Below are 22,237 nucleotides of genomic sequence, written 5' to 3' on the forward strand. Positions count from 1 at the left end.
GTAGAAAATTGAACATGAAGCACACGTTAATACATTATTAACTGGAATGTCTACATTTGATATTGTTGCGTTGGGCTTACTTTAAGTTTGTCATTGAACCAATGATTCCTCAGAACGCTGAGCAGGACATCGTATACCCTGCTGTTTATGACATGTAATGTGTGTAGCTTCTATCCTCTTTGAATAAATAACAACAAAACAGAGATCATATGTGCAGAGTTATTGAACAAAATAGTACTACAAAGCAGCATCTTATAAAATGTTTTTCTGCTTAAAATGTTAGTGTTAACATATATTTTTCGAGAAGATTTGAACAAGAAGAGAATAAAGGTACAGGTACAACCTCCCTGCAGGAGGGACACACGCACACACACACACACCGCCGTCATCACCAAATGAGCAGGTGAGGAGGTGTCACCAACTACAGACCGCAACAACAAAACGTCTCATATTGTCCAGCCTCCAACCATGAACGGCGAGGCAGCTAGACTCGGAGCCTCAAGGCCTTGTCACTACTGTTGCCAGGCGCCTCCAAAGAAGACCACATCTCCAGGGTTGGCGGGCCAACGTACCTTCCACCCATGTGCCTAGGAGAGTTGGCAGGTGAATGGCAGGACCCGGCCGGAACTAGTGAAGCCATCGTCTTGGACACACCGATGCCGGGGTACATTGCCCCCCAGACGCCGCGCCCTATGCTGCAGCCCACATCACAATAACGATTACGAGCAAGCCTCGCTGGAAAGACCGGGGAGGCCACCATCTCCAGCTGCCACATCGGGGACTCCAAGCACAACCCAAGCAGCCCTTTCAAGAAGGGAACGACGTTGAGACGCTGCTGCTTCCTTGTCCAGCGAACTGGACCAAGGGTTTTCCCCGGTGCTTGAGGAGAGGGTCCAGTCAGGGTCATGACAGCGCCTCCATGGAGGTAACGGCGCCCTCAGGTGTCGTCAATGTCAGTGCCGGCCCGTTGCTGCGCAGGAATTTTGCCCTGCCCCATTACCACAGACCCCCAAGACTGCCGAAGCAGGGGCAGATAGGAGACGGGGAAGCAGATCGCTGTAGAGGACCACCAGCACCGAGAGGGAAACCACATATTATCATCGTCGAAGCAGGGAAGCACCGACCAGTGCAAAGCAACACCAGCCAGATGGCTGCCAAACCAGGTCAGCCACCGCTGGGGAATGCGTCGAGCAGGGCTAGTGGTGCCGACACAGGGGCCACCGCCGACCATGGCATGGCTGCGCCGGCTCGCACCCTCTGCCGCCAGGATCCGCCGGGGGCATAGCCAAGTAGCCGCAGCCACGCCCCCACAAGGCCGCGCTGCGCCGCTCGCTTGCTCACCGCACCAGGTCCAGAGGCTTGGCCCTCTTGATCTAGGGTCACTGTCAGGAAACCCTAGGCTCGGAGAAGCTCAGCTTCGTCAGCCTTGTTGAGTCCCCATGCTCGAGGGGGGAAGTGTCAGGACCCGGTCGATCTATAAGGGGCGTGTATGTAGGATTTGGGGAAAGTTCATCTCAGATCTGAGGTATATTAGCTAAAGTATATGCTTTGCTCGATGGCAAGGTTGCAAGAAGATTCCATACAGCTCAGCCACAGCCCGGCAGCTTTTATAAGCGAGAGGATTTTACCGACAAGAGAAACTACAGTAACCGGCAACGGAATTAATACAGTAACTATCTAACGGCTACGACGAAGCGGTACGCGAGGAGTAATCTCAACCGTTGCTTAACTGAACTCTGTAATTGAACGTAGCTGTCTGCACTCTGGTCCTGACAGGAAGCCGCCAGGGAGCAAGGTCCCACCGCTGCCGGATCCACCTAGGCTTTGCCCGGCGGCGGTAGGGAGAGAGGAACGTGGAGGGGAGTGGATTGGGGGGGGGGGGGTTTAACCCAGTTCTTAGTATTAACATCTGACTTCCACATATTGATTATACTTAAAAATGGAGCCGCTATGTTTTTTTCTCATGTATCCACTTGTTATGACATTATTAGTGCAAATATAGTATGCATTCCACTGATAGTCAGAGGTCTTGTCAGCTGGGAGATGATTGGCTGCTTGCGTGTTGGTAACTTGGTGATGATTTTGCATATTAGTTGGGAGACTGAAGATGCTGCTACATTGCCATTGAGAGGGATGGTTTCTGGCGATATGAGAAAGAGAAATGAGAGAGTATAGGTGTGGTTGGCGTGAAGGAAAAGAGTTGTGCGGTATTAAAATTTTAGTTCAATTTATTTTGATGAGATTGGCTCTGAGAAAAGCAGTGGCAGGCGATTCAGATCAGGGAGGTTGGTCATCAGGTTGCAATACTTCTTTTGTTGATTCCAGCTAAGGAGAGAAAAGCAGTGGCAGGCGATTCAGATCAGGGAGGTGGGTCAGCAGGCTGCAATACTTCTTTTGTTGATTCCAGCTAAGGAGAGAAAAGCAGTGGCAGGCGATTCAGATCAGGGAGGTGGGTCAGCAGGCTGCAATACTTTTTTTGTTGATTCCAGCTAAGGAGAGAAAAGCAATGGCAGGCGATTCAGATCACGGAGGTGGGTCAGCAGGCTGCAATACTTCTTTTGTTGATTCCAGCTAAGGAGAGACTAGCGGGTGCTAAGTACTGTTGCTAGAATGCAAGCTTAGTCCCTGCATGAGGTTTGGTTGAGGTTGTAAGTTTAACCCCTTCTACTTCCCAGAAGGCCTGGGTAGGTCCGTAAGTGATACGGGGCAAACCCGTGGGTAGGTCCGTAAGTGATACGGAGCAAACCCGTGGGTGTCAATCTTTCATGAATTGGAGGGAGGTTCCACGAAGAACATGGGGAAGAACGAGGAGAAATCACAAGAGGAAACACTCAAGAACAAGTCCAATCACACATCCACTAGACTCACCACACACAAGATCCACAAAGGTACATGAACAACAAAGGGAAAGTAAGATACATGGTAGAGTTCATCCCAAATCCCATGGGGAGATGGGGTCTTGAATCCACTAGGGATTTTCCCTCGTAAGGGGCCTTGGCATCCACTATGTGGTCTTATCACATGAAGGCCTCTCCATGGGAGGAGGGTAGTTGTAACGACTAAGATGCGGTACTTTCCGGTTTAGGGGAACGAGGCCCCAAAGAGGAAAGAAGCGCATCTAAGCGTTTCGCAAGCACGGTAACATAGCACATACATAATAATAGAATGACAATTAGGGATTCCACTGCCATCTCATAAATAATATCAGAGTTACATCACGCATTCAAACAAGGTAGTTCCGCTACGGACTATAAAACATGAGAAATGGCTATGCTACCCTGCATGCTTGCCCACGATCACGACCACGCCTCAGTCTTCTGGATAGTTCACGTACAGGCGGTCGTTCTCCTCGTCGTACTGCCACGCCAGCTGCGTGCCGTCGGGATCACCTGTCTCGGGGCTATCTGTACCTGTTGGTGTGTTGAAGTAATCTGTGAGCCACGGGGAGTCAGCAATCTATGACCTCGGTGCCAGAACTAGTCAAGTTATTAGGTAAGGAAGGTTCAGTTTTTGGGTTGCAGCATCCTAAGCATATATGGTGGCTAGCTTACGTAGAACAAGTATTGAAGGTGGTCTATACTAGCGATCGATGATTAACTGATCACTAAGTGATTCTGAACACCTACTTACGTCAATCATAACCCCACCATGTTCCCGATCGAAGAGAGATCTTCGAAGGGGACAGTCACGATTGCACACAGTTGGCAATTTTATTAGATTATCTTCAAGTTATCTATAATCGGATGTTAACAAATATTCCAAGTTGCCACATAACCGTGGGCACGGCTTTCCGAAAGATTAAACCCTGCAGGGGTGCTCCAACTAGTCCATCACAAACGGTCACGGGCCGCAAAGTAATCCTGTATCATGAATCTTGTGATCTCGTCGGATTCCTTAGAGGAAAACCTCAACTCTGGGGAGAACCAAAGCTTCACCGGGATTCCTATACGCAAGATATATCGCTAAGGTAAGACAAGACTAGCAGGACCTCCCGTCGTGTCGACGACCCCGATAAGAGCCGCGTATCTCAGTCTCAGGACACGACGGATGAGCTACGCGCACGATGGCCTGATAGAAATCACTCAAGTTGCCCTGAGTTGGCCCCGAACAGTGCTCAGTTTGGACCAACACTCATGAGGAGCACTAGCCCGGGTTGTTGATTAACTCCTCGGGGTGATCATTCCCTATTCAGATTATTATTAAGTGGTTAGCAAATTAACACCAATGTTGGGTCCTGCCGGACAAGTCTTAACACTACACGATTTATCAAGGGGGTCCCCATAACAATCCTGAACGTGTTAGATGCGAATAGTTATGGAATCAAACACCGGTAGCAGGAAACTATGGCGGCAATAACGGAACAAAACACCCGGCAAAAGGCTAGGCCTTCCGTTATTTACCAAGTATATAGGTGCATTAACTAAATAACAGATTTAACATAATGATATCAACTCATGTTATCACATGAGACAAAGCACCTGCAACTAGCAACGTTAACATTAGTAGCTGAGCAAAGCCTACTTAGCCATTCAATATTTGCTAGGAGGGGAAAAGTGTTTGGGTTTCATGGCAATATTCAGGAGGCAATTATTTCAGTGGTAGGCAGCGAGCATAAGGCGAAGGAAACGTGAATCTAGCACAACAAGTCTAGAGATGGAATCAAGGTCATATCATCTTGCCTGTGATGTCCTCAGCTTGGAACTGCTCTTGTTCGTCCTGCACGTACTCTCCCGGATCCACGTACTCGCTCTCCGATCCCGGTGCTACCCAACATAAGAATAACATCCAATGAACAACATCACTTCAAGATGGAACAACACATGATGCATGAGATGAAAATGAACATGCACCTCTATTTTACTCACTTGCACATGCATGAGAAAAAGATATAAGTTTCTGGACAGAACTGCACTCTAAGCTATTTTGACATGTATGAGGATGACATGAACAGATGCGTCACGCGAAAACGATGCAAAAACATATAAAGAACGTTACGATCGGAGCTACGGATCAATCAGAGACAACGAAACAAGAAACGAAGTCCTACGTGTCAAATCCATCACCACACACTCCAATGGCATACTTCTGATATTCCCAGGTTGCCAAGACATAAAACAAACAAGAATGGATGGGGTGGTGCAAGGAACATCACCACACCATCAACTATGTATTCACAAGCATCAAAACATCAAAACTACAATCTGCCATAAACAGCATCATAGCAGTTTGAGGGCTACATGCAAAGCACCTACAACCACCCAAATATGCCAAATAGTATACGTGGCAGAAGCTATTCAAAAGCTCTACAAGCACAAGCAAAAGGATAATACAAAGGAGTTTCACACAGAAAGTTACACAGCTGCTAACTTGTACAAAAATATCAGTTTTCAGGGACTTAGTGAAAATTCCAGATTCTTACTAACTGTTTGTGCTCTGAAGCATTTTGACAACATCCAAAACAATATCTATAGGATTCCAAATGGAATGAAAATTGACAGAGAGCTAGAAAAACACCAAAGCTACAACTTTTCAGTTGATAGCTAGGGCTGATTCCCAACACATGGACTTCTACAAGCTCAACAACAGGAGAAGAAAATATAAGCAGATTCTCAGACTTGGTGAAAATCACAGATTTTCACTAAAGTGGAATTTCAGCCACATGCCTACTTTGACTGGACACAACTTGCACACATGAACTCCTAAGCATGAAACAAAACCAACATGTGGTAGAGGGGTTCACCCTCTACTGCCACAACAAAGAATCAACCTCTTGGGCTCATCACACCACATGGAACCAAGCTCTAAACATGAAACAAAACTGAAATATGACATTCCCAGAAAGTGTTTCCAAAGTGGAATCTGAACCTACCATTGGATTCCTGGGATGATTCTACCCCAAAAACATATATAATACTTATGTACTTGCATAGAACAAATGGGCACAAACTAGAAAGGAAAATCTACATGGAATCACATAGGGTGAATAGTGCATCATCACATGTGCTTCTCACTAGAACACCACCTACACAAGCATATGCACACTCTCACAAGTCCAATGGTGCACATGAGGAGTGGACCTCATGTTCATGTGCCTTAGCACACCACCACACACACACATACATCAAACACATGCATAGCAACACCTACACATGCTAGTAAGAACACCCACTAACTACACACACATCCAACACCTCTACATCTACCATATACTTGCACATGTGCTTATCAAGGCACATCATGCATTGACATGTATGTGACACCACACACATACACTCTCACACATGCACACACAACAAAACACACCCACACATACATCATCTAGCTCACAATTACACTTGCACTCAGCCCTATACATGCATTTCTACACAAGAGCGAAAATACTAGAGGCCACCTACTGTTTGGAGGCAAACAAAATAAAACATATGCATCACTAGCCTATAGCAAGCACACATGTTAAACACACACACACACACAGGCTAGCACACACGCACACACATTCTCACATATCACTACACATGCATATCTAGTAACATAAACAAGGTGCTGCAAGCTGTGGTGAGGAAAATAAATGCCACATGAGTGGATCTAGCACCCACAGCAAGTATGCAAGCAAGCAATGCCAAACAGGAAAAGAAAAGCACAAAAAAAATAAAAGAAATGGGGGGAGGGATCGAACCCTAGACCCCCTGCTGGTCACAACCACAGCAACCACTCTGCTACTGCACGAACACTTGACAGGAGAGGGATGACAAGCCAGGTAAAGCTACTCTCTGCGCCGCTGAGGCTACTGTGCGAAATAAATCACAAAAAGGGGGTGTGGCGCCGCGGGGACTCTAACCCAGCACCACAAGCTCAACAGGCCACATTGCAACCACTACGCTACGCTACGGATCTCGACAGAACAGAGGCATCCAACTAGGTAAACACACGCGGATGACCTGCTCTGCTACTGCACAACGATGACGACAGAGACGATCGCCGGAGCATGCCTGCTACTCTGCTCTACGTGGGGAACACTACGGCTACTGCTACTCTGATGGAAGGCTCTGCCCGGAGCATCGAACGAGCCCTAGCACACTACACAAGATCAACACATGCACAACCAAGCCTGCCGTTCTCTTCTTTGATCAGAGAAGCACGGCGACGAGCCCTACTTGCTCACTACCGAGGGGAAAGGGAGGAGGAGGCTAGCTCTCACCTAGGGGAAGGAGGGGATCGATCGGTTGCAGGAGCCGCCTGAAGAAGAACCGGATGCAGAACCGAAGAAGACTGAAGGTGTTCTGTCGCCGAACCGAAGTAGAGGAAGGAGATCGCCGGGTACACGCCGTGGACGAGCTCCTGCCCGTCGATGTGGTCGCTCCCCGACCTCAACGACGGCGGGAATGGAGCGCGGAGGCTACCCCCGAGCCCCCTGACATGGTGGCCGACACTGGAGGCGGCGGATGCACGGGATCGACGGCGGCGTGCTACCTCTCTCTCTCTGCTACCTATCTACAGAGAACTTACTAGGGGGGAAGGAGGAGATGGAGGGAGATGGTGGCGGCGCAAAGAGGGGAAGCGCGGAACCCTAGGGGAAGGGGCACGCAAGCCGAGGATTATATGAGGGCCTCGACGTCCGTGATCCTCACGACGTGCTCGCTCTCTCTCACTGACGTCTGACGGAAAGCGACACGGGGCTACGGCGTCAGGAGGTAGGGGACGGTCGCGCAAGGTGGGCTGCCGCGCGGGGGGGGGGGGGGGCAGCGGGACTGACTGGGCCTCGGGAAGGGAAGGAGAGGCCCAGCTGGCGCCTGATAGGAGGAATAGAACCCACTGGAGTTTCTTTATTTGAAACCAACACCAGCAAAGAAATAAAAGCACAGGCTAAATATAGATGCTAAAAAATAAAGCAAACATACCCCTGGTCATAAGGAATTATGACCCATTTGAATAAAATAGAAAAGGGATTTTTGGAGCAACTAAATATTTGCAAAACAGAATTTGATCCTCTGTTTTGTGAATATTTGCACCTCACAAACAAGGTTTCAAATCAGCAACTACATAACTTCACATCCACCACAAAATATACTAAATCATGGACATTTTTGAAATAGGAATGGAACAAGTGAATCTTGACCTAGAGATAAATAGAGAGGGAGGAAGTTTTATAAAACCTAGAGCAAACCACATGCTTCCTACTAACACATACTCCACTCCACATCATTACCCATATCCAACATCACATGGTCACATCATCACACCACATACACAAGAACACAAGGTAACAAACACCAAGACATGGAATGAATGGAATGCATGCATGCAAAGGAAAGACAAGGTGACACATGAAATAACACATCCATAGGCTCTCATTGCAATGACAAGGTGGACCCACATAGAGAAGGTTCCAAATATGGCAAGTTACACTCTTGGGGCATTACAGTAGTAGATGGAGAGGGGTCCTTTATATAGTGCTAGGCAAGATGGGGGGTGGGAGAGGATACATGGCCTTGGGCCCATCCATGCGTGCAAGGAGGCATCGGATGTCCGGCCTGGGGCCGGATGTTTAGGGCACGGGCCGGATGTCCGTCCTGGAGCTGGTCAGAGAGCATCGGTGCTGGGGTCTTAGAGCCGGATGTCCGGGCTGGGCCGGATGTCCGGACCCTGTAGCTTGGTTCGCCCTGCCTTTGCGCTGTATGGGTCTTCAGGCGCCGGATGTCCGGGCCATAGGCCGAATGTCCGTCCGCTGTAGACTTCGCGCGCCTCCACTTGATGATATTTGTAGTTGCCGGATTCGCTACTCGATCCGAGAAACTGAAGAAGTTCAGAGAGGACCAGAGGAGAAAGACAGAGTTGTTTTTGTGCTGCCGACGTTGTAGCTTTTCTGTTATTTCCTTCTGCTATATATCATCAGTTACAGCAGAGAACTATCAGCTAACTACCTCCCGATCAGCCAGCGGCGATCCGATTCTGTCGCGCCATCCCATGACCTCTTAGCGCAGCTTCTGCTGATCGGGAGAATGGGTAAAACGTGTGATCGTGTGCAGATCGCAGCACGCCCACTCCAGCTATTCGCACGTGCCACATGCGGCCGTGCGGTATTAACAGAAAGCAAATAAAACTAAGCAGCATGGCAACAGAGATTATCAAGGGCTAACATTTCACCCCCTTAATCTCTTTGCTCATTCCCAATCCTTGCTACTCCGAGACGCTGCCGCAGCAGCTCGATGTACTGAACCTTGCCCAATGCCTTCGTCAGAAGATCAGCTAGTTGGTCCTTGGTGCCTACATGATCAATCTGCACTATACCTGCTTCACTGCAATCGCGGACGTAGTGGAACCTGATATCAATGTGCTTGCTACAGTCATAACGAACAGGATTTTTGCTGAGCTCGATCATTGATTTGTTGTCCACCATAAGTCTGAAGCTCTTCGATGTGTCTCCTTTCATTTCTGCTAACAGACGACTTAGCCATACACCCTGACATGTAGCTGCACATGCCGCCACATATTCCGCTTCACAAGAAGAGAGAGCAACAATTTTCTGTTTCTGGGATCTCCAAGTGATCAGGTTATTGCCGAGGAAAAAAGTGTGGCCTGATGTGCTCTTCCGATCCCCGACATTTCCTCCATGATCAGAGTCGCTGAACCCAAGCAAGCGTGCACTACCACTACCAGACTTGTAGCTGCAGCCATAGTTTATGGTGCCCTTGATATATTGCAGGATTTGCTTCACTGCCACCCAGTGATTCGTGCTTGGCTTCTCCATAAAGCGACTGACAATGCCGACGGCATGAGCAATGTCCGGTCTTGTGTTCACCAAGTAACGGAGGCTTCCGATGACGCTGCGGTACAGTGTTTCATCTGCTGGTTTGCCTCCATCCTCCTTGATCAGTTTAAGCCTGCACTCCATTGGTGTTGTGTAGTTGTTGCAATCGCTCATGCCAGCCACTTCCAGAATCTTTCCAGCACAGCTTTGCTGTTTGAGCGTGATCACTCCATCTCTTTGCTCCACTTCAATACCCAGATAGTAGCTGAGACGGCCAATATCGCTCATCTGAAATAACTGGCACATCTGATGCTTGAACTCCTCGATCTCTGTCAGACCTGTCCCTGTGATGACAAGGTCGTCCACATAGACACCCACCAGCAAGAAAGATTGCTTGTCGCCGCGTCGATACACAACATGTTCCAGGGGGCTGCGTGCAAAACCAAGTGAAGCCATGGACTCATCGAATTTAGCATACCATGCCCGTGGAGCTTGACGCAGACCGTACAGTGCCTTCTGTAGTTTCAGTACATGCTGCTCTTTGCCGGTGATGGCGTACCGGTGATGGCTGTGGCACATAGACCTCTTCGTTGAGCTCACCATTGAGGAAGGCAGATTTGACGTCCATGTGATGGACTTGCCACCTGCAGTGCGCGGCGAGAGCGAGCAGGACACGCACGGTTTCCATTCTGGCCATGGGCGCGAACACCTCTTCGAAATCCACCCCTTATCGCTGAACATATGCTTTCACAACTAGGCGAGCCTTGTGTTTGACAATGTTCCCTTTCGGATCACGCTTCACTCGATAAACCCACTTGAGACCGATCGCTTTGTGACCTGCAGGAAGGTGGGTGGGCTCCCAGGTGGAATTGTCCCTGATGGACTGCATCTCTGCATCCATGGCGCCTTTCCAGGCTGCATCGGACAGTGCCTCGTCCTCGGCTCCTCGGCGGACAGGAGGCACAACTCGAAGGGGATCATGACCGCGTCACGTGTTGCACGGTGGGCATCCGCCTGTGCCACGCCTCGTAAGGTGTGACGTCGGTGAGGCTCCTAGTCGGTGTCCGATTGAGGATGTACACGACCGTCCTCACTGCCTCAGCCCAGAAGAACGCTGGCATGGCCATGCTTTTCAGCATGCATCGAGCCATCTCGACGAAGGTTTGGTTCGATGCTCGACGACCCCGTTCTGCCGGGGCGTGTACGGCACCGTGGTGTAGTGCTTGACGCCGTGCTCGATGCAGAACTCCATGAACTTGCCGGAGTTAAATTTGCCACCGCGACCCAACATGAACGCGCGCAGCTTACACTGTCCCTCCGCCTCGGCTATTGCTTGGATTCTCTTGAAGCGCTCGAACGCCTCATCTTTTGATTTCAGGATCTCTACCCACATGTAGCGGCTGTGATCATCAACGACGAGAATGAAGTATCTGTTACCTCTCGGCGTCGCGGGCGAGATTGGGTCGCACAAGTCAGTGTGGACAAGTTCCAGGCCTCTCTCCGCGCGATACTTCGTGGCCTGCGGGAACGGCGATCTGTGTTGCTTCCCAAGCGCGCAGCCGTTGCAGTATTCCTCCACGCGATCTATCTCCGACATGTCCTTGATCATGCCCTTTGTGGACATGGCGCGGAGCGCCCGGAAGTGAAGGTGACCCAGGCGAGCGTGCCAACGCTAGGCCATGTCGTCGCTCTTCAAGAGCAAGCAGGTGGGCGTGTCGATGTTGAGCATGCCGGTGTACAGACGAGTCGCCGTGCGCTTGACACGGGCAAGGACGCGCCGCACTGCATCCTGGATCGTCATGACGCCATCTCTGATGCAGACCGCGCCGCCGCCCTCGTCAAGCTGGCCAACGGAGATTATGTTGCTCCGTAGGTTTGGGATGTAGAATACCTCAGTGAGCGCGCGCTGATCTCCGTTCTGGCTGCGGAACACGACGGAGCCACGGTTGAACCGTCCCCGCACTTGACGGTGCCGCGCACAGTTTCGTCCAGCGTCGTGAACACGTGCCGCTTGCCGGTCATGTGGCTGCTTGCCCGTGTGACACGGGGACGAGCTTCTCCTTGTTGAGGAAGACGGCTTGCTGCAGTATGATGCGAGTCATTGTGACTCCGGTGACCATGGCCATGAACAGGCCCTGGTCGTGCTCGTTGTCGACGCGCGCGAGATTGCCTGGTCCTGCTTGCCCGCCTGCTCCTGTTCCCGCAGTCATGTACTGCACTCCTAGTGCCTGAGGATGCCACAATGGTGACATTTTCCCTTCTTTTTCTTGTTGTGGAGCCACCTGATCCGCCCGCGCCGCCCTGGCCATGCACAGGTTTTCCTCCGCCCGGCTGCTTTGGCTTGCCAGGAGACTTGCCTTTTCCGTCGTTGCTACCGTCGGAGGATGACCCGCCTGTCCGCTGTTGATTGCGTACGTTCCATTCCTCGGTCATGAGAAGGCGGCCGGTAGCGCTGTTGAGATCGTCGAGGTCGTAGTTGTCCTCGCATGCCGATAGGCATCAGGCGAGCTCCTCGATCGACGGGGTTTTCAGATCAAGGAGCGACTCGGTCGCCATGGCCATCTGTCGGTACTTGCTCGGTACAGACCGGAGGAACTTCTGCACCGCCTTATGCTCGGTCACGGGGTCGCCGTATAGCTCGAGGTCGTTGACGATCCCCGTTAGCCGTAACGCAAAGTTCTCGATGGATTCGCTGTCCTTGAACCGGAGTTCCTCGAACTCATGGCGGCGCACGTGCATGTTTGCTTCACGGGCGCGCTCGCTGCCCATCCGTAGGGTCTTGATCGTCTCCCAGGCGGTCTTGGCGGTGTCTTTGGCCGCCAGAACGTGCATCACCTCCGGCTGAACGTTGGTGAGGATGACAGGCAGTGCGCGCCAATCATCGCGCTCGTCGTTGGTGCGGTGTTCACGGCTGCCCAGAGGCCGCCGGCCTGGAGTCTTGCCTGCATAAACAAGGCCCACTCCATGTAATTTGTGCGCGTGAGCATCATGGATGTCCCTAACTCCTCACGCACGACTCGCTCCACCACATGGAACTCGCCGCTGCCGCTGCCTGTGAGGCGAGCGAGCGGCGCCGTAGACAGTAGTGTCTTCACTTCGCCCTCCTTCTTCTTGTTCGTCTCCGAGTCAGACATGAACGCAGTGGATTGAACACCACACGATCAACCAGGCGCGAGATCGAACACCCGCGGCTCTGATGCCAAATGTAGTTGCCGGAGTCGCTATTCGATCTGAGAAATTGAAGAAGTTCAGAGAGGACCAGAGGAGAAAGACAGAGTTGTTTTTGCGCTGCCGACGTTGCAGCTTTTCAGTTATTTCCTTCTGCTATATATCATCAGTTACAGCAGAGAACTATCAGCTAACTACCTCCCGATCAGCTAGCTGCGATCCGATTTTGTTGCGCCATTCCACGACCTCTTAGCGCAGCTTTTGCTGATCGGGAGAATGGGTAAAACGTGAGATCGTGTGCAGAGCGCAACACGCCCACTCATGCGGCCGTGCGTTATTAACAGAAAGCAAATAAAACTAAGCAGCATGGCAACAAAGATTATCAAGGGCTAACAATCTTCGTCATCGGTCTTCGTGGGGGCTTGGCCTCACTCCGAGTGTCCCCGAGCTCGCCTTCATGGTACCTAAGCATGCATAGTGTTTCCGCTTGAGGTAGCATCCATGTCTCGAGTGAATCGAAAGGAGAGAGACTTAGAAGCGAGTTCACCTTATGTCCAATGGGAGTAGTCGGAGCGTACATGGGGATGATCGTAGGATGCTTCGCATCAGCAGGCTAGGTTGGAAATTTAGTACCCCTGTTCCTATAGAATATGCGAGTTATTTTATTGATATAGTATGTCACTTCACTTGTTTCAGACTAATGGTTCTTTCATTGCTTAGTAGTAATTTAGCTCAAAGCTAACCTGAGCAATATGAGGGATTCCATCGTGATGAGTAATGACAACAGTGATTTAGATGCGTCCAACTTGCACTTTCTAAATCATTTTTGTGACACTCCATGTTTTTGTTTATCTTCTTGATTTTGTCGTACTCAAGTGCATGATACTAATTTTCCTTTAGTTTGATATATCGTGTTGTTTCATTTCCTTGTTTGCAGCTGATTTCAGCGATTGATCGGCATAGGCATTGCACAGAGCATCCGATAAAATTTATATCAGTGAGGCAACCAAATGTCGTCAAATTTAAGATAAAACCAGGTAACTCTTGATCGATCGCTGTGACCAAGCATCTAGATTCTAGAACTAGGGTGTGTGGAACTATATCAATTTGAACTTGTATCCGCATGAGAAGTCAACATTGGTCAAGACTTATCTGCTCAAATTCTAGACCGTGGCAAACTTTGTCACACTCATCCTGCACAATCATGTTGTGCATGGTCACACAAGCCATGATCACCTCCCACAACGTCTTTGGATCTCATACTTGTCAGGAAATATGCATCTTGTATTACTAGGAGGCCAAAGCCACCATATATATGATGTACATGAGAATGCCAAAAGGCAAAAATACAAAAGGCCAAAGGCCATCATCAATATAACAACACCCCCTCCCTCAAACTCATGGTGGATTCACAACACGAGTTTGGAGAGGTGAAATCTATGTTGCACTCTAGTTTCTGCCTTTGTGAAGAAATCCGCTAGAAATATGCAACTTGTATTACTAGGAGGCCAAAGCCACCATATATATGATGTACATGAGAATGCCAAAAGGCAAAAATACAAAAGGCCAAAGGCCATCATCAATATAACACCCCCCCTCTCAAACTCATGGTGGATCCACAACACTGAGGTTGGAGAGGTGAAACCTATGTTGCGCTCTAGTTTCTGCCTTCGTGAAGAAATCCGCTGGATGTAACTCGGAAGGCACATACTGAAAGCAATAGGATGATCCTGCACAGCAGCATGCACATAATAAGCATCGACACCAATATGTTTGGTAAGCTCATGCTTCACGGGGTCCTGCACAATACGGATAGCACCTGTACTGTCAGACAAGAGGGTGGTAGGTGTAGTAGCAGAAACACCAAAATCCTCCAGTAGCCATGGTAACCAAGTCACATCTGTCGTCAGAAGAGCCATAGCTCTCAACTCAGCCTCTGCACTCGAACGAGAAACTGTAGTCTGTTTCTTCGTCTTCCAGGCAATGAGAGAACCTCCAAGAAAAACACAGTAGGCAGAAAGTGATCGATGATCTAAAGGATCTGGTAGAGGCTAGGGTTCTACCAGGTCTCGGACGTAGGTTGTAGGGGTGGAAGTGCCGGCTGCGAGGTTGGGGACGCCGGTGCCGTCGCGGCGTGAGAGAGAGAGAGAGAGAGGCGGCTAGGGTTTGGGGCTCCCGTCTCCTGAGGGAGACGACAACAGAATACTGTTTATTGTCTGCTTAATATCGAAGGGGTACATGTGTTTATATAGGAGGACAACCTCCACTAAACCCTAGATAACTTGGACTCTAATATAACTTGGACTCTAAGATAGGTAAGATAACTTGGGCTAAGCCCGTAATTAACCCTGCCCATTGGGCCTCCTCCGTTGATACGTTGTACCGGTCATAACATCTCTCCCCGCCTTCTCAAACAGCTCGTCCTTGAGCTGAACATCTGGAAACTGCTGGCGGAAATCGTCGAGCTTCTCCCAAGTCGCTTCCTCCTCTGGCAGGCCGGTCCACTGTACCAAGACATGCCAGACGACGCGACGCTGCTGTGCCTGCAGCACCTTCGCCACCTGTGCGGAAGCTGGAAGGAGGCGGCCATCCGAAGTAGGAGGAAGGGCCGGCGTCGCTGCAGGAGGGTCCCCGCGGTAGGCCTTCAGTAAGCCGACATGGAAGACGTCGTGGAGGCGAGAACCAGCTGGCAGCTCCAAGCGGTATGCGAGTGTGCCGACACGCTCCAGCACACGAAAGGGACCGGCGTAGCGAGGTCCCAATTTGCGCTTGGAGCGCGGGTCCAGAGACTGTGTGGTCCTGTGGAGGAGGCGCAGTCACACCCAATCGCCCACCGCGAACTCCGCCTCGCGATGATGAGCATCGTAGTACTTCCGAGCCAGTTGCTGTGCTTGGAGAAGACGCTGGCGCGCCTCAACCAGAATGTCGTTGCGGGTGCGGAGTAAGTCGCCCGCCGTCTCGGACCGAGCCGTCCCAGGCTCGTAAGGGAGCATCGCCGGAGGTGGGCGCCCGTAGACCACCTCGAAAGGCGTGGTGCGCAGGGCGGAGTGATAGGAGGTGTTGTAGCAGTACTCCGCCCACGCCAACCAGTCCACCCAAGCTCGTGGACGATCACCAGTAACACAGCGCAGGTACATGGCGATCACCTTGTTGACCACCTCGGATTGGCCGTCTGTCTGAGGGTGGAACGTCGTGCTCATGCGGAGCTTCACGCCCGCCAGTCGAAAGAGATCCCGCCAGACATGTCCCGTGAACACGGGATCACGATCGCTGACGATGGACGACAGAAAACCGTGGAGGCGGACGATGCCGTCGAAGAAGGCCCGCGCCACGGAGGCGGCTGTATATGGATGACCCAGGGCGATGAAGTGCGCGTACTTGGAGAAGCGGTCAACCACCGTGAGGATGACGGACTTGTCGCCCACCTTGGGAAGGCCCTCGATGAAGTCCATGGAAATATCCGCCCACACCTGGGAGGGTACGTCCAGCGGCTGCAGTAGACCCGCGGGTCGTTGTGTCTCCGTCTTGTTCCGTTGGCACGTCACGCACGACCGCACCTAGTCGCGGACCATCGCGCCATCACCGGGGATGTAAAAATCAGCACAGAGACGATGGAGAGTCTTCTGCACGCCCTCGTGCCCTGCAGAGTGCGCCAAGGTCAGGACCTGGTGGCGTAGGTCGCATGGTCGGGCACGAAGATGCGGCGGCCATGTAGGAGCAGCCCCTCGTCCAAGCGCAGGGCGCGTCCAGCTCGCCGGCGTCAAGGCGTTGGCGCAGGCCCTGCGCGTCCGGGGCCGTCGAAGTTGCCCGGCGAATGTCGTCGATGAAGGCGAAAGATGGCCCGGAGCGGATGCACATGATAGTGCCAGCCATGACGACGTCGTTCGCGACATCCTCAGTGTCGCGGCGGGACAAAGCGTCGTCGACCGTGTTGAGACGGCCGGGGCGGTACTCGACGGTGAAGTCGAAGCCGAAGAGCTTGCTGATCCACTGGTGCTGCGGAACTGTGGAGAGGCGCTGGTTCAGCAAGAACTTGAGGCTGTAGTGGTCCGTGCGCACATGGAATGACCGGCCCCAAAGATAAGGCCGCCAGCGGCGCACCGCCTGAACTAGCCCAATAAGCTCGCGCTCGTAGGCCGCGAGCTTGTGATGGCGAGCGGCGAAGGGCGGCTGAAGAAGGCGAGCGGTCCCTTGCCCTGGTGGAGGACGGTGCCGAAGCCGATGCCAGAGGCGTCACAGTCCACCATGAACGGCATATCAAAGTCCGGCATCTGGAGGACGGGTCCTGTCGTGAGCGCCCACTGGAGAGCCTCGAATGCCGTAGTCGCCTCCTCGTCCCAGGAGAAGGCATCGCGTCGAAGGAGACGCGTCAGTGGCGCGGCGATGAGGCCGAAGTCCCGGATGTACTTCCGGTAGTAGCCGGCGAGGCCCAAGAAGCCGCGGAGCGCCCGCGGGGTCGGCCACGCGGCGACGGCGGCGACCTTGTCTGCGTCCATCGCTACCCCGTCTGCCGAGATGACGTGCCCCAGGTACGCGACGGAGGTCGTGCCGAACGAGCACTTCGAGCGCTTGAGGTGAAGACGATGCGCTCGAAGCTCGTTGAAGATGATGGCCACGTGTTGTAGGTGCTCCGCCCAAGATGCACTATAGATAAGAATGTCATCAAAGAAAACAAGCACAAAGCGGCGCAAGTATGGGCTGAGCACGTCGTTCATCAGGGCCTGGAAGGTCGCCATCGCGTTGGAGAGGCCGAACGGCATCACCAGGAACTCGAAGTGGCCATGGTGAGTGCGGAACGCCGTCTTCTCGATGTCGTCAGGGTGCATATGCACCTGATGGTAGCCCGAGCGAAGGTCGAGCTTGGTGAAGAAGCGCGCTCCGTGTAGCTCGTCCAAGAGCTCATCCACGACGGGGATGGGGAACTTGTCCTTGGACGTCAGGGCGTTGAGGGCGCGGTAGTCGATGCAGAAGCGCCATGTGCCGTCGGGCTTGCGCACAAGGAGCACCGGGGCGGACAACGGCGATGTCGAAATCCGGATGATGCCCTGCGCGAGCATGACCGCCACCTGACGCTCGAGCTCGTCTTTCTGCAGCTGAGGGTACCGGTACGGACGCACGGCGACAGGTGCCGTGTCCGGCAGCAAGTGGATGCGGTGGTCACAGGGCCGCGCGGGAGGGAGGCCCTGTGGCTCGTCGAAGATGTCGCTGTGCTGCTGCAGGAGGTCGGCCAGGAGGGGATGCGCCTCGTCCAGTGCGGCCGCCATCAACTGGAGCTGCGGAGTCGCGGCGCCGGAGCCGCCGATGCCTGTCCACTGAACGTGACGGCCGCCCTCGCACCAGAAGATGAGGGACATCACATCGAGGTCCCAAAGGATGGGGCCGAGAGTGGACAGGAAGTCGATGCCGAGGATGAAGTCGTAGCAGCCCAGGTCGATGCCGACGCAGTCGATGGAGAACGGCTCGTCGCCGATGAGGACGGAAACCTGTCGCGCCACCCCCTGGCAAGCAAGGCGGTCCCCGTTGGCGACGGTGACGCTGAACTTCTCCGAGCCCGCCGGTTGGAGTGCGAGGCGGCGCATGGCGTCCCCGGACAGGAAGTTGTGCGTCGAACCCGTGTCCACGAGCGCGGTGAGACGCTCCCCGTTGATCGTCACCGGAAGCAGCATCGTCTTTGCCGTCTTGATGCCAGCCATGGCATGAAGGGAGACGACGAAGGCGGTCGCGTCGACCGGCCCGTCGGTCGTGACGCCGGCCTCGGAGAGTGTGGTGGCGTCGAGCTCCGCGGTGAGGGCCTCCACCTTCGCGTCGTCGACGGTCTCCAAGTAGAACAGGCGGGTGCACGTATGACCCGGTGCATACGGCTCGTTGCAGTTGAAGCACAGGCCTTTGCGGCGCCGCTCGAGCTGCTCGGCCGACGTCAAGCGCCGGAAGGTGCGTGTCGGCGCGGGGGCAGCCGCAGTAGCGGCCGGCAGGGCGGGGCGTGTCAGGGTGGCGGCCGCCGGGGTGGGGCGGGTCGGGGGATGCGTGCCGCGGCCCGGGAACGCCTGCTGCACGGCGTTGGCGCGCTGCTCATATGCACGTGCGTAATACATGGCCGTCTGCAGGTCCTGGGGGTCGCGCATCTCGACGTCGATGCGTATGTGATCGGGAAGGCCGCCGACGAAGAGCTCGGCGCGTTGGCGAGCTGTGACGTCGGGCGCATGGCAGGCCAACGTCTGGAAGCGGTCGGCGAAGTCCTGCACCGAGGTGGTGAAGGGAAGGCGACCGAGCTCGGCCAAGCGGCTCCCACGTATGGGGGGGGGGGGGGGCGAACCGGAGGAGACACAGGTCACGAAAGCGCTCCCACGGAGGCATCCCGCCCTCGTCCTGCTCGAGGGCGTAGTACCACATTTGAGCGGCGCCACGGAGGTGGTAGGAGGCGATCCAGGTGCGGTCGGACGCCATGGTCCGCTGCCCCCTGAAAAACTGGTCGCACTGATTGAGCCAGTTCAGGGGGTCGACGGTGCCGTCGTAGGTGGCGAACTCCAGCTTGGTGAAGCGGGGCTGCTGCTGCACGTGTGGCGAGGCCGCGAAGGTGCCCTCGTGACGACCCAGCGCGGCGGAAGGAGAGTGTTGCGGCACCACGGAGCTCCCGGCGTACGGGTCAGTGTACCCGCCGAACCCCCCGAAGGTGGGTGCGGGTGGCTGCAACACCGTCGGTTGTAGCGGCGCCGTTGTGTAGGTCGGCGTGTCGATCCACGTCGGTAGCGGGGATGGCGACGGCGGCCACCGGACCTGGGTGATCGGCAGGCCCTGGGGCGCGACAGTGGCCGGGGGCGGTGGCGCGAAAGGCGCCGCCGGCGGAGGCGGTAGTGGCGGGGTTGCGTACGGAGCCTGGAGGAAAGTCCGGAGGTTCGAGACCGCCAGGTTGAGGTCGCGGATCGCCGAGGACATCTCCACCGGGGAGAGGACGGGAGCGGGTTCGGCCGCCAGGGCCGCGGTACCGGAGGCGGCCGGACCCGAGGTGGCCGGCGGCGGCGAGTGGTGCGGCGGCGCCGGCTGCTGCGAGGTGGCGAGGAAGGCGGTGGTGGTGGGAAGGTCCGACAAACTCATCGAACCCAAGCTACCTGATACCAAATTGGTAGAGGCTAGGGTTTTACCAGGTCTCGGACGTAGGTTGTAGGGGTGGAAGTGCGGGCTGCGAGGTTGGGGACACCGGCGCCGGCGGTTGGGCGCCGTCGCGGCGTGAGAGAGAGAGAGAGGCGGCTAGGGTTTGGGGCTCCCGTCTTCTGAGGGAGACGACAACAGAATACTGTTTATTGTCTGCTTAATATCGAAGGGGTACATGTGTTTATATAGGAGGACAGGCTCCACTAAACCCTAGATAACTTGGACTCTAACTTGGACTCTAATATAACTTGGACTATAAGATAGGTAAGATAATTTGGGCTAAGCCCGTAATTAACCCTGCCCATTGGGCCGAAATAGAAAAGCCATCAGAGGTGGAGGGTCTCAATTCCAAGAAAGTAATGAAGGCGACCAAGATCAGACATAAGAAACTGCTCACTGAGACGAGTCTTGACAAAGGCAATGTACTCAGAATCGTTGCCAGTGATTATCATGTCATCAATATATAGAAGAAGAGTGCGACCACGAGCAGGAAGGTGGAGAAACAACGCTGGATCATAAGCACTAGGCGAATAACCAGCTGCAGTGACCACATGGGCAAAAGACTCAAACCAAGCGCGGGAGGCTTGCTTGAGGTCATATAGAGAACAACTAAGACGACAAACCATGCCATCAGGAACTGAATACCTAGGTGGTGGCTGCATATAAACTTCCTCACGCAACTCACCATTAAGAAAGACATTCTTAACATCAAGCTGAGACGCCGACTAGGGGTGAACAGAGTCCACAACGAGAAGTGTGCGAACAGTGGTCATATGGGCCACGAGAACAAAAGTCTCATCGTAATCACGACCATGCTCATGCTGAAAGCTACAAGCCACAACACGAGCTTTATAATGCTCAAGAGAATCATCAGAGCGAGTCTTAATCTTATAGACCCACTTACAAGTGATGGGACGAACACGGGGAGGAAGAGAAACTAGGTCCCACGTGCCGGTGCACTCAAGGGCAGCAAACTGCCATTCAAGATGAACAATAGCATCTTGATAAGAAGTCGGCTCAGGAACGGTCGAAAGACCATAGCGAGAAGGAGAATATCGGTCAAGGGGCGAACAAGGCCGAGAACGAAGACCATAAGTCGGTTGAGAGGAGGAAGACGACACACCAGAAGTAGAGGGCGCATCAGTAGACTCATCCACAACAGGTGAACGACGAGTATAGTGGAAAGGAAATGACGTAAGAGGTGGAATCACTGGAGGTGGAGATGGGGAATGTATCGATGATGAAGGTGGAGAACGTTGAGAACGAAGACCATAAGTCGATTGAGAGGAGGAAGAAGACACACCAGAAGTAGAGGGCGCATCAGTAGACTCATCCACAGGACGTGAACGACGAGTATAGTGGAAAGGAAAGGACGCAAGAGGTGGAATCACTGGAGGTGGAGATGGGAATGTATCGGTGATGAATGTGGAGAAGGGGAAGGTATCGTTGATGAAGGCGGAGAGTCATGTGACGATGGAGGAGGAGAAACCATAGGAGAGGACGGCGTCGGATCTGCAACATCGGGACGAGGAGTAGCAATACCGGGCATAGAGGAAAGTGTATCCGGAAACATAAGAAAAGTGATGTCCTCTGTGAAAAAGGCCGAGGAGGATGCACGCGGGTAGAAGGGACGAGATTCATAAGGTCACATCCCGGGAAATACGCATCCGGCAACTGACAGGATTAACACCGATAGCCCATGTCCTCATCCCTGTATCCAATAAAGACACACTCAACAGGCCGAGTGGTTAGTTTGGTGCGTTCACGAGTGGCAAGCAAAACATAGCAAACATAACCAAACAGATGGAGTGTCGAATAATCAGGGGAACGACCAGAAAGACGCTCGAGAGGAATACCACCCTGTAGAACAACAGATGGCTGGATGTTGATGAGATAGGTGGAAGTAGTAACAGCCTCAGCCCAGAAGTGAGACGGCGATCATCATCGCACATGCCGTCTCAAGAAGGTGACGATGCTTGTGCTCAGCCACAACATTCTGAGCATGAGCACCAGGGCCGAACGAAGCAGAGCAATCAACAGGCGACGCTCACGCGCGAGCCTAATCCAGAAGCAGCAGCGGCCATGGCGCTCGATCCAGAGGACGAGCACCAACCGTGCCTCGATTGACGGCGATGCTCCCGATCTGCGTGCAGCAGCAGGCGTCCTGATTTG

The 22,237-nt window shown here is 53.2% G+C and overlaps 2 protein-coding genes across 5 annotated transcripts in view; one reads left to right on the top strand and one right to left on the bottom strand.

Moving 5' to 3' along the window:
* LOC123443632 (light-mediated development protein DET1) overlaps positions 1–22,237 on the top strand; it is a 45,258-nt gene that overhangs the window by 17,460 nt on the left and 5,561 nt on the right. For 2 of the 4 annotated variants that reach the window (XM_045120107.1, XM_045120108.1), the window contains exon 10: positions 13,854–13,953. The exons of the other annotated variants lie outside the window; for them this stretch is intronic. In XM_045120107.1, coding sequence (XP_044976042.1) covers positions 13,854–13,953 — 100 coding nt within the window. The remainder of the gene's footprint in view (positions 1–13,853; positions 13,954–22,237) is intronic. 4 annotated transcript variants of the gene reach the window in all.
* On the bottom strand, positions 236–1,887 carry LOC123443635. Its single transcript, XM_045120112.1, has one exon. The coding sequence runs from the start codon at positions 905–907 to the stop codon at positions 485–487; it is 423 nt and encodes a 140-aa protein (XP_044976047.1). The 5' UTR covers positions 908–1,887; the 3' UTR covers positions 236–484.

The sequence above is a fragment of the Hordeum vulgare genome, chromosome 3H (genome assembly GCF_904849725.1).
Source record: "Hordeum vulgare subsp. vulgare chromosome 3H, MorexV3_pseudomolecules_assembly, whole genome shotgun sequence".
Taxonomy (NCBI): Eukaryota; Viridiplantae; Streptophyta; class Magnoliopsida; order Poales; family Poaceae; genus Hordeum; species Hordeum vulgare.